This window comes from Leopardus geoffroyi, chromosome A1 (assembly GCF_018350155.1).
Source record: "Leopardus geoffroyi isolate Oge1 chromosome A1, O.geoffroyi_Oge1_pat1.0, whole genome shotgun sequence".
Classification (NCBI taxonomy): domain Eukaryota; kingdom Metazoa; phylum Chordata; class Mammalia; order Carnivora; family Felidae; genus Leopardus; species Leopardus geoffroyi.
Window position 1 is genome coordinate 123192877 of NC_059326.1, and position 12806 is coordinate 123205682.

Genomic DNA, 12806 nt, shown 5'->3' on the forward strand with positions numbered 1-12806 from the left:
CCTGTTTTGAACTGTAAAGTTTATATTTCTTGTACTCTAGCTTCGTTCCTTCTTCATGAGAAGAAAAAAGGTTCTACATGTTTCATGAATAATTGAAAGAGTGAAGAAAAAAAAAAAAAGATGGAATTTGGAATTTAAGGAAAAGTACCCACGCTCCCTGCCTGCCTTGCTGGCGCGTCCCTGCACCTGCGCAGAACCTGCTCCTTGAACGCTGGGGGGGGGGGAGGTGGGGAGGGCGCGCTTCCGGAGCCAGAGGACGCAGGGGCCTGCCGGGCCCGCACCTCCTTGCGTCAGTCCCCAGCACTCTGCAAGACTAGAAGGGACAGAGGAACCTGTCCGGGTTCCCTGCAGGGCAGGAAAAAAGGGGAAATGTCAACATGGAAAAAACTCTACGATGAAAAGAAAGGAAAGCTGGAAGCCAGGCTAAAGCCGGAAGATGAAGGGAAATCCGACGAGGAAAAGAAGCTGGAAGTGGAGGGGGAAGCCAGGGCATGAGGGAAGGTTCCAGAATGGGAGACAGCCAGATGATGAGGGACAACCAGAAGATGAGGGAAAGCAAGAAAAGCCAGGCAAGTCCGAGAATGAGGGAAGGCCGCAGTGTGAGAGCAAGCCAGAATCCCAGGCAAATCCTGAGAGCGAGCTGTGGGATGCGGAAAAACGCCTGGCTGAAGATGACATGCCCAGGAAAGCAAAAAGAAAAAACGGACAGGGGAACAGACGATTCCCCCAAGGATTATCAGGAGGACTTACAGAAAGGGCACTCGGGCAGTGTGAGGAGATGATGAGAGAACGTGGAGATATGTCAAGGGCTCAGGAAGAGCTAAGGAAAAAACAGAAAATGGTTGGTTTACATTGGATGCAAAGAGATGTACGGGATCCATTCTCGCCAAGGGGACCATGGGTGTCAGGAAAGTCACGGGTGGAGGTAGGGGCCAAGTGGGTTTACATGATATCCCATATCTCTAATGCCTTTGGTCTTAAATTCTGATTTCTCTGATGGAAATATTGCTGACTCTGCTTTCCCTGGCAGGCATTTGCCATACTATGTGCTTTAACCTTAAGCTGATACTTTGCTTTAGCATTAGCTAAACTTTAGCTTTAACCTTTAGCTGATACCTTGCTTTAGCTGACACTCTTGTTGCCAGCAGCCTTTTGATCCAACTGCAGTGTTCTCTGTCAGTAGGACATTTTCACTCATGTGCATGGAAGAGGTTTTCATGGTACATTGTAAAATAACAATAAAGAAAAACAGTTTTCAGAACCACACTCACACACAAAAGTACTCTCATAACCCATAACCTCATTTTTCTAAAACTTCAATCCCATTCATTTGAATTTAAATGTTGTGGTTGTCAGAAACATGGAGTAACTAACAGAGTATGTGATGAATCACCTCTGGATTTAGAACATTCCTGAAATGAAATGGAGAAAAAGCCCTGATGTCAAGAGGCAACTGGTTTTCCTTCCAATATTGGGAGTGCTCATTGAATCTTCTTTTGGCTCCCTCTCCTCATAGAAGAGGCTATCCATTCCAAACTTCTTATTCACCATTTCAGACGTACTGGGTGTCATTGAGGAGCACTTTTCCAGTAAGAAGGAAACCAACTCCTCAACCTTTCCTCATAGCAGAGATTCTTTAGAGATGCAATAATTTTTTGGTTCTTTTGTTCTGCCTTCACACCACTTCCACTCCTGGGAATACTATCCATTTGGGCTAGGTTTGGGGTTCATTGGAGCATATTACACAGTCACCAATTCTACTTTAAGTCATTAAACTTCCTTATCACCAGTAATAGAGTGTATTATTGGGTCCCATTTCATATGAATTGACAGAGCAGATAAAAAATAAAAAATCGGTACTGGTGTGTCAATATTTAGAAGACACTTGTACAGAAAAAGCTAAGGAATCAATGGTGACTGAAATCTTGCAATGACTTTGACAAGTTTTAAACAGCAAATGGTCTGATTTGTTTTAGGTATTGTGGTTTAGGGCATAATAAAATGGGGGTGCCTGGATGGCTCGGTTGGTTGAAGGTCCAACTCTTGATTTCAGCTCAGGTCATGATCCCAGGGTTGTGGAATCGAGCCCCAAGTCAGGCTTGCACACCAAGTGTGGAGCCTACTTAAGGTTCTCTCTCTCTTTCCCTCTGCCCTTCCCCTGCTGGAACTTGTGCATGTGTGCACGCTTCCTCTGTTTAAAATAAAACTTAAAAAAAAGAAAGAGAGAATATAATAAAATGAAAAGGAGAACTTATATCTTGACTTTTTAATCTTAGTTCAGAACGTGTTGGGGGTGTTATTCCATGATGAGTAAACTTAAACCTGTTGTTGAGGTCCATGTCCAAGTGATATTGACTTTTCTTGGGATCTTTGACATTAACTAATACACCTACACCATTATAATAACATAAAAATGCAAAACCAACTATAATTAACTATAAGACTTATCACTATACTCAAAATTATTCTAAGCCTTACACACACACACACACACACACACACACACACACACACACAAGAATTTCCTCTAACTCTTACAACAATTGTATACTGCAATTTTATTACCCCTGTTTTGCATATTGGGAAACTGAGGCTGAGAGAAAATAAGTGATTTGCCCAAGGCAACATAGCTAGTAACCAATGAGTCAAGATTTGGACCCACATCTATCATACGTCAAAGCCAAGTTCATTTCCATTACGCTGTGAGGTTGCAAAGACAGGAATAGAAACAAATTTCCTGACTCTCTGTTCCATTCTCTTTCGATTACGCCATGATGGATATCAATTTTCTAATCTATAACAGTAATGCAGTTTGAATTTGCTTTCCGTAGACACTCATTTTACCAAACTATTGGAAGAAACAAAGCACAGACCTTGAAACCAATGATTATACTTTTATAGGAAATAAGTTATTTCATTAAAAAAAAAAAGGAAAAGGAAATACTCTGGCTTTGATGGTATCCAGAATATTGATATCATTCTCAAATTGGCTAGCCTTAGATCAGTTTTCTGGAAGAACCTTTAAAAGGGTTTTGATCCCATAAAGTTTAAAACTTTCCCTCTATGAATGTAGAGACCCTTTGGAGTACTGGAATCAAACCGTTGGGCTCTGGCTTCAACCATTTTTACATAATTTTTCAGGTGCTTTCTTGAGCTACTGGAGTAGAGTAAGCAGGTAGACAAAAGGCATTACTTGTAAAATGGAAGAAGGAACTAAGGAGAAGATACTATCTCTAGAAAAATGTTACATTGATATATTGGTATTTTTAAATACTTTATTCTTTCTTTCCTCCTTGGGAGACTAAATAATGAGTCAACATAGGAGTAAACTAAATTTAGGAGAAAATTGGTTGAGACAAATTTTTAAAACAGTCATTTGGGGAGTGATGGGTTGTGGAAACTTAAAGCTGGAGACTCTAATGTTTATGATTACGATGTTTGGTTAGACCAAACAGTGAGACCTTAGAATGTAAAATGTCCTTCAGGTTGAGAATTTTTAAAAGTAGTTATGTGCAAGCTTTGATTTCACACAGTTTCTGCCTTTACTAATGCGTGATGGAAGCCATGAAAAAAGTTGAAAAAAGTGTTGAACTTGTGGTCTTCTTCAAGTACCACCCTTGAGTCTTCCTTCTAAACTGTGTGTTCTGGGGAAAGTCAGTGTTCCTTTTCTGAATTTCAGCTTTCCCATGTACTCAGTGTTAGAATCTTGCTGGGTTAGCTCTGTGGGTTGTTAATTCTAACTTGTACATGAGTCCATGGCACTGAATTGAGACACTTCAAAACATCTGCGGATGGAAGCAACAGCTTCTCTCACTACAGGCAACTTTCTCCAGATGTGGGAATCTGTAAGTCTCTGACTAGTAGGGTAATCCATCTGTCTTTTTCCCTCCCCTCCCACTTATGAAGGGAGCCCAGTTAGAAACATGTTTGTCTGAAAAGTAATGTGTCTGGTCTTGGTGAAGAATTCAGTTCTTAGATACTAATAACCGTGGAGTATTAAACTTTAATGACATTCTTGGATTCAATCTATCGCTTTTTGGGGGAGGTATCATGAAAACATATTAGAACTGTAGAAATAAACATTATTGGTTCAAATCTGCTCCCTTGACAGGATGCTAAAGGATGGAAACTAAATTGATGTGGTGTATTAAGTCTAGCACGACCTTGAACAACTGGTTTTATAATGTTGCTTGTTGTTGTGGGTGTCACCAGTATTTGCCAGTATATATAAAAAGTAGGCTGCATCTCCACGGGTTCAGTCTTAGAGCACCAGCTGGTGAGCAATGCACGGAGCAGACTTGTAACCAACTTACATCATCTTCAACATGAAGATAGCCACAGTGCCAATGCTTCTGACCCTGGCTCTTTGCCTTATACAAGGTGAGCAATTTGCATGTAATCTAAGCCTCTTGCCACACATGGTAAAGCCCTAGGCAGGGACGTGTCTCCCTCCCCCTACTCCTAAAATGTGTGTTTGTATGTATATATGTATGTGTGTATGTATAATCTTGAAATATCTTGCCAGACAGGGTTTTGAAGGATTACATATGTGGCTTAATAAATAGCTATGTTGTTATCTTTAGAAATGGCAAGTAGTTTGACATAATCTGAATTTTTACCAATGAGAAATCCTTCTATTAATTCTTTATTAGTTCTGAAAAGCTAATAGATTCTTCTTCATCTTCCTGTAACCAACTACATCAATTCATACTGAAAGGAATTATGTATGTAGTAGATATTTAAAATGTAGATGTATATTTCATATATATATATATATACATATATATATAGTACTATATATAAACAATTAAAAATCAAATTCAATCATCTATTCCTATTTTAAAGTAGCAGTGCCTTCTAGTATATTTTATTTTTGTATTACCACATCCTAAATGGAATGAGAGCATCTCTCCTAAAGGGTAAGAGACTTTTATAAGAAGTGAAAGGTAAGTTTTTGCACTGGCTATTTGAATTTGAAGGAAACATGAATTGCCTAGGCTCAATCTTCTCTGAAGCATTTGCATTTTTTAAAAGAAAATCTCAGAGATGAAGAGTCTGGAGATTATTATACATAAATGATGCCACTTTCCTAAAATAAGTGTGTAGGTACAAAAGGGAGTCTGTTGGGGCGCCTGGGTGTCTCATTTGGGTAAGCAACCTACTTTGGCTCAGGTCATGATCTTGCTGTCTGTGGATTCAAGCCTAGCACCCGGCTCTGTGCTGACAGCTAAGAGCCTGGAGCCTGCTTCAGATTCTGTGTCTCCCTCTCTCTCTGCCCCTCCCCCACTCACCCTCTGACTCTCTTTCAAAATATAAACATTAAAAAAGGGGGGAGCTGGAGTCTGTTAATGAGAGAGTATAATAGCCTGGGATTTTAATTATTCTTAATTTTTGTCAAATCTCTAATCCTTGTAGCTGTTATAAGGAGGCAGAGTTGCCAGAATTCAGAAAATTTAATTTTATGTGTATATATGATATAAACTTTACGCTACACTATACTTTTAAATTATAATTGCTATGATAAACTTGGTATTTGTTACATTATAATTTTAAGAGAGGTCTCTCATACTTTTCTGTGAAAGGATCTTTTTGAAATCAGATATTTTGAGGGGGTAAGAAAGTATATGAGTATTATTTTCCAACGTAATTTAGACTTTTATGAGTGACTGGACCTCTGTGAGTGTACGTGCTGATTTCTTGGTGCAGTGCCTTCATTTTATTTGCCATTGTAAATTTTAATGTGTTCAAAAACAATTTGTGGTTTTATAACATATTGCCATTAAAATAAGCAAGACACTGCACTGAGTGAATTGTTTGTTTATTGAATAGTTTACATTCCCTTAACTTTGGTTTCTATATTTTTGTCCCAGATGCTGCCAGTGAGGGTGAAAATCAGGTTAGTCCTGCTTTTTCTGTTCATTGAATCCATTCCAAGATCTCTAAAGAAAAATGATCTGTGGCCAACACCTTCACGTTAATAATACAGACATATTATACTGATAGGTACTAATAGCTTTTGTTAAAAACAGAAACAAGTCTTTATGAAGGAAGACATGAATCATACAGACGCACACACACACACACAGACACGCATGTCAATGTACAAATGATGATGGATGTCTGCAAGAGGCAGTCTACCATGCTAAAGGAGTGCTTCAAAATTCCATAAACAGGGGCACCTGGGTGGCTCAGTTGGTAAGCTTCTGACTGCTGGTTTCGGCTCAGGTCATGATCTCACAGTTTGTGAGTTCGAGCCCCAGGTTGAGGTCTGTGCTCACAGCACAGATCCTGCTTGCGATTGTCTCTCTGCGTGCCGCCCCCCCGCCCCCCCCCCCCCCCACCGCGTCTTCTCTCTGTCTCTCTCCAAATAAATAAACTTTTAAAAAATTCCATAAACATACCAGTGAATTAGTATTGTTCAGTTTAACACCTGAAAAAGTAACAACATACATAGAAAGCTGAAGTGAGTGCTCTTGTGATTATTGCGTATAAAGGGGTTGTCTGTACCTAGTATATATTTGTATATGTATGTCAGTGTATGTATTTCATTCAGTTAATATTTACTCAGCATCTACCATTTGTCAGACCCTGTTTGAGATGTTGGAGATATTGGAAAGTAAGGAAACAGACAGGAACCCGGCCCTTGCGGAACTTGGATCTTAGTGGAGAAAAACAGACAAGTTAATGAGTCAATTAATAAAATGTATAGCACATTAAATAATGATTAGTGTCACAAGTAAAATGAAGTAGGATGGAAGGTAGGAATTTCTGGGGATGGAGGTAGTATCATTTCTTCTTAGGATAGTCAAGAAGTTTTCTCTAAAAAGACAGCATTAAAACAAAGATCCAAAGCCTGACTCAGGGCTCTGTCTCACCAACCGTGATGTCATGACCTGAGCCAAAATCAAGAATGAGACACTTAACTGACTAAGCCATCCAGGCACCCCCTGTAGAAAATTTCACCATAGTCCTATTATTTCATCTAAGTTTGCTGTCTGAGGAGAGGCTCAGAAACCTCTATGGAATAAGTAGGGTAGTAGAGTAGAGTAGAAAAAACTTGGATTTGAAGGAGTCAGAGAACATGCTCACTTACATGTTTTATACTGGCAAAAAGAAGAGTATTGTATAAATATCGCTGTGCATGAAGCCATAATTTGCTTTTTCAGACTCTATGATAATGGGTGGTGATTTCTGATAGACATTTCTATTTTTTAAAAAATTTTTAAATGTTTTTATTTTTGAAGGAGAGAGAGAGAGAGAGACAGAGCATGAGTAGGGGAAGGGCAGAGAGAGAGGGAGACACAGAATCTGAAGCAGGCTCCAGGCTCTGAGCTGTCAGCACAGAGCTGGATGCGGGGCTCAAACCCACTAACTGCGAGATCATGACCTGAGCTGAAGTCAGACGCTTAACCGACTGAGCCATCCAGGCAATTTTGCAAATGGGACTTTGTACAAACTCTATTTCTTTTAAAAATAAATTTAGCCACCCTTTATGTTGGCATAGGCAAGAAGAACACAAAGAAATAATTATGTCTCTGGAAATATTTCTGATAGCAATCTTTGTATTTTTTGTCAGAAATGAGAAGTATTGATTTAATGTTTCTTATGGTCCTGGAATTTTTATTTTCCAAATTCAGTATCTTGAGTTCTTGACAGCTCCAGAAAAGCATGTTGAATGTTATAAACATGACCCGGAACAGCACAGAAAATGACTGTAGTCATCTGCAAGGATCTTTACCATACATTTAAATTTGTTATCACAGAAGGGTTATTATAGTCAAAAGCACCTTGTTAGTGCCCTAACACAGAATGGAGGTGATGCCAGCTCCTGGTGGATTGTATTATGATGTTGGAGAAGAGACAGTAGAAGACAATGAGCTATGTCAGAGCCAGTAAAGGAAAGAGCTTGGCCCTGGAGGGCTTTAGTTTTTCTGAGACATGTGGAGAAGACATGAACAACAACAATAGCAAAACAAAACAAAATGAAAACAAGCCAAAGGCTGTTTTTTTCCAGGGAAAAACCCACCTCCTGCTTTTAATTTTTATGGCCTTTTTTCTGTTTGCCAAGAGAATCCATTGGATTATTTCACAACTCAGAAAAACAGCATTGAGTTCTATCTTAACTCACAAGGGATATGTTTCTATCACAAAAAATACCAAGCTCTTCTCTCTGTGACAAAGTTGCATCTAGAATTTTGCATTTTTAGAATCAGTTATGTCTGGCAAGCTAAGCAGTAACTTTCCATGTTGGCATAAGATACTGTAGAATCAGAGGCTCCTGGGTGGCTTAGTTGGTTAAGCGTCAGACTCTTGGTTTCGGCTCAGGTCATGATCTCACAGTTTGTGAGGCTCACAGAGCCTGCTTGGGGTTCTGTCTCCCTCTCCCTCTGCCCCTTCCTTGCTCATGCACACTCTCTCTCTCTCAAAATAAATAAATAAACTTAAAAAAAAAAGATACTATAGAATCAGAGACTACACAGAGCTCAAGCAGCCCAGTCATCAGTCAGTTGCCAGAAATTATTACTGTGCTACTCAGATAACATCACTGGGTGGTGATAATCATTTTCTGAGGTATTTTAGTAGGTCACCATTAGCAAAATTTCCCAGGGCTTGTCTCTGATATTATTTTTTTATTCCTCTTCTCCATTAATTATTCTGCTAGTGCTACCAACTGCCTCCCATGTTAAAGAAGCTAGGTGAAGTACATCATTATCCATTAGTATCCATTAGATGGTAAGCACAATTCAGGCAAGGATGCTCCTGCCTCATTGCTCTATCCATACACCTAGCTATATACATGGCACTTAGCAAAGTATATTAATATTGTAATGACTTTTTGTTAACTGATTGAATGATTATTATAAAGATATAGGAGGCTGGACAGAATTCTATGATCACTTCTTTTGAAGAGGTTGTATTTGTCAGAGTTGGACACAAAAGCATCGTTTAATTTTTTTTCTTATGTAAACATGTTGAGGCAGTATTTTTTTTGGCAAAATCAAAACAAAATAAAAACCCCACAGAACTTACATTATAAAGGCTTCCTCTAAATACCTAGTGGATTTTCTAAACTGATAGCAAGTATGACATATTAAATTAGTACTGTATGAGATAGTGCAAATGCACCATTGATTTTAAGTTCCTAGAAAATAGTGACATACAGAAAGCCTTCCATGAAATATATTGAATTAACCTTTTCAGTAGTCTTTTCATGTTCCTTTTGACGGCAATTATTATCGACCTACTGTGTGCTGGGTATCTTATATGCATCATATTCCAATAATAATAATAATAATAATAGCAACAATAATAATAAAGGAGGAGGAAGAGGGGAGAGGAATGTGATTATTGATTATTTACTATGTATCAAGCACCTTTGAATGTTTCACATACTTATAATATTTAATGTTCACAAGACATATGAAACGTATGAAACTATATCCTGTTTTTACAGATAGGGTAAGTTAGCCATTGAGAACTTAATTTGAGAAGGCTATTGGGCTTGGGAATGACAGCCCTGGAATATGAGGTCAAGTCTTTCCATTTTACTCATTGTTTTAGATGAATGCTTATTAAGTGGATTTTCAATCCCCAAGGGACAATCCAGTCATTATTTGAATTCATGTTATTTGTGTCAATTGAGTGATTGGCTTCGATAGAAAGCAGGTAGTGGTCATTAAATAATATTGCTCAAGGAAGTTCTTAGAAGGTAAAGCCTTGGTTTTATGAGCTTCAGTAAACACAGTTCTTTAAATCTTTTCCTTAGGAAACCTGCAATGAATATCGGGCATTGATGAAAAATGGAAAATTATTTTGTTCCCAAGATAAAAAACTTTTTCAAAGCCCGGATGGAAGAGCATTCATCAGCAGGTGTGCCACGTGCAAAATGATCCTGTGAGTAAAAGTTCTCGTTCTTTTGAGTGTTTGAGTTACCAGCTATTCTCTGAAATAGTAAATGTCTTCTTTTTATATCCCATCAAATGTACTTTTCTAAATCTAAATGGTTAAATAAAAATGCTTAGCAGAAGTTGGATAAGTACCTCCTACCTGGAAAGATTTTTTTTTAACTTATATTTATTTATTTATTTATTAATTAATTAATTTATTTATTTATTGAGAGAGAGAGAGAGAGAGCACGCTAGGGAGCGGAAGAGGGGCAGAGAAAGAGGGAGAGAGAGTCCCAATCAGGCTCTATACTGTTAGCGCAGAGCCCTGCGTGGAGCTTGATCTCAGTAACCTCGAGATCATGACCTGAGCTGAAATCAAGAGCTGGACCCTTAACTGACTCAGCTGCCCAGGTGCCTCCTGGAAAGATTTTTAAATCGCTCAAATGGTATTCTAAAACATTCCAGAGGGTAGAGGGTTAATACCTTATGTAGCACTTAATAGTCTTCTGAGGATATAGTTCCAATTTGAGTTTCCTGACTCTGGGAAAAAAGAATTCTTAGTTGTGTTAAGCCCTGACTCTGTGGTACCCTCAGGACTGAGAAAAGCCACCACCACCAATCCCCCCCGCCCCCGGGAATGATGCCAAGCTCTCCTTATGGCAGCCAAACGGTAGAAGGCTTTAAGCAGGACACATCTTGCACCCTGACCCTGTGAGCTGCCAGTGTCTGTAGACACCTAGGATTACACTAGGATGAGAAGGTCTAAAGAATTAATTTTATTTTCTACATCCCAGCAGCTCAGAAAGGGTGAGTGTCCTGAAAGTTTACCAACATCTATGTAATGCTTCTTAACTTGACTTCCTTCTCTCTGATGACACCCAAAGGTGGAAGAAGGCTTGTTATCAATAGAAAATCCTCAAATCAAAGTGTTCTATTTTGTTTTTGAATAGGGAGGTCATCTTTAATTTCTGACCACCATCAAAACTTCAACACTGATACTAAGCCAACACTAAGCTGATCCATTTAAGATAATTATGTTATAATTAGCTTTTTAAATGCTAATTAAATCTCAGGGGATTTAATTTGACATAGTCAATAATATTGGGATAATGAAGCCATGATCACACATGCTGCTGCTAGTGAAGAAACTGTGGGAAGATGAAGGAAAAAGATCAAGATTTAGGTGGGGATGTGGGGAGACCTATGGCAAATTATTCTCTTGAAACCTGAATGTAAACTAGCAGTTGTACTAGTTACTACAAAGCTTCCTCCTTGTTACATAGGATTGTCTTGACAGGAGACTGAAACTATAAACCTAGTACATTTACTGAAAAATAATTTAAAACAAAAGTAGAATGCCTTGAGACATACAAGGCAGTTTATCTCTTTGAAGTCATTCACTCAATTATTATTTTTATCACTTACTTAAATTATGTCGGAATAAACTCGGTTTCTTAATCTGGAAAGGAAACTGTGCAAAGCATAAAAGCTATCCTCAAATTTCTGAATTTTCTCTGTGGGACCTTAGAGTGTAGAACCAGAAACAAACAGACAGATTTTGGTTCAGTGTGAACATGGTCTTTCAAAGAGACTATTCCAACAATGGCAGAGATGGCTTGTAGAGTTGGTGACCACCTAGATGTTGAAAGCACTGAAAGGGGTGGGGGAGTAGTCATTATGCAGTTAAAGGTAAAGATTCTTGCCTTCTGTGGAACCATATCTGAGATATTTTTCAGTACTGAGGAGACATTTATGGTACCTTGGCTCATTTCTGCATGTACCTCACTTCCGATATACCTGATTGAGCTCAGGGTAAGAGTCAAAATTAAGTTTGACATGTATGCTATTATCCCCCAAATTGGGAAAACATATCTAAGCAAGCTATGCTCTTCCTTGCTCTCTTCCAGGGAAAAACAAGCAAAATCCCAGAAGAGGGCTAGGCATTTAACAAGAGCCACTCAGGCCGCTGCCCCAGAAACGGTGAGATTATTTGAAGTCAACTTGTCATATTTACTTTCAAGATTATGTTTGACTATTTAAAATTATTTGTTTATTTCCTAATTACTAGGTCATACCTGTTGTGAAGCCAACTACTTAGGAAGGGAGGGAACATGGCTTAGTCCAGGGGTGGGCTAACTATCTGGTACAGCTTGTCCCTATGCCCAACCCATGACCTAACTCTCAGAAAACATTTTGGGCACTGACAGACGCTAAGAGGTGGAGTAAGTGAGTTTGATGTCTGCCTTCCATAGCCATTTCTCATTCCTCCTGTCCTTTCTCGGCTTCACCAAGAGCCTTCATGGAACTATTAGAACTAAGCTCAAATCTCAGAACTCTTATTTATTGTCTATGTCACTTGGACAATTTATGTGTCTCTGCGTCTCAGTTTTTTCATCTGTGAAATGGAATGTGGACCAAATAAGAAACTAAGTTTAAAAAGCCAAGTACAGGGTTTAACATGTGTTAGCAGGCATCTGATTCCTTTTCTTTGTTTTTTCTTTCCTTCTTTTATTTCCTCCTCATGTCCTTTCTGATACCTGTAGTTTCCCTAACTCAACTAAAGTTGCTTGTTTGTACCTATTTTGTAGATTGGAATACAGGCTAATATTTGTTTGAGAAAAGTGCTCTGTGGTAAAAAAAAAAAATTTTTTTTTGATAAAAAATCAAATAAAATGAAACCATACAGCTTCCAGCCACCACACAATGATTTCACTTTTTATTTTTTTATGTATACACAATTTTTGTATTTCTACAAAAAAATAAGAATTCTAGACCCAGATTAAGGGAAATTTCTAGGGTACACCGTGTCACAGTAAGTTATTGACAAAGCTGGGGTTACCACTAGGAATCCTGACAACTCATATCACTATAGAGCTCCTCTGTAGCTTCTTTTCCAACATCTTTCTCCTCCACTCCTGT

General features: G+C 38.6%; 1 protein-coding gene and 1 pseudogene across 2 annotated transcripts in view; both read left to right on the plus strand.

The window, feature by feature from the left end:
* Positions 1 to 292: 292 nt before the first annotated feature.
* On the plus strand, positions 293 to 1244 carry LOC123601652 (annotated as a pseudogene).
* A 3002-nt stretch (positions 1245 to 4246) lies between these two features.
* Positions 4247 to 12806, plus strand: part of SPINK5 (serine peptidase inhibitor Kazal type 5) — a 76681-nt gene continuing 68121 nt past the window's right edge. The window contains exons 1-4 of one of the 2 annotated variants that reach the window (XM_045493168.1): positions 4247 to 4380; positions 5871 to 5896; positions 9767 to 9894; positions 11795 to 11867. In XM_045493168.1, the coding sequence (XP_045349124.1) occupies positions 4326 to 4380; positions 5871 to 5896; positions 9767 to 9894; positions 11795 to 11867 (282 nt within the window). In that variant the 5' untranslated portion in view covers positions 4247 to 4325. The remainder of the gene's footprint in view (positions 4381 to 5870; positions 5897 to 9766; positions 9895 to 11794; positions 11868 to 12806) is intronic. The other variant, XM_045493176.1, reaches the window with a different exon arrangement.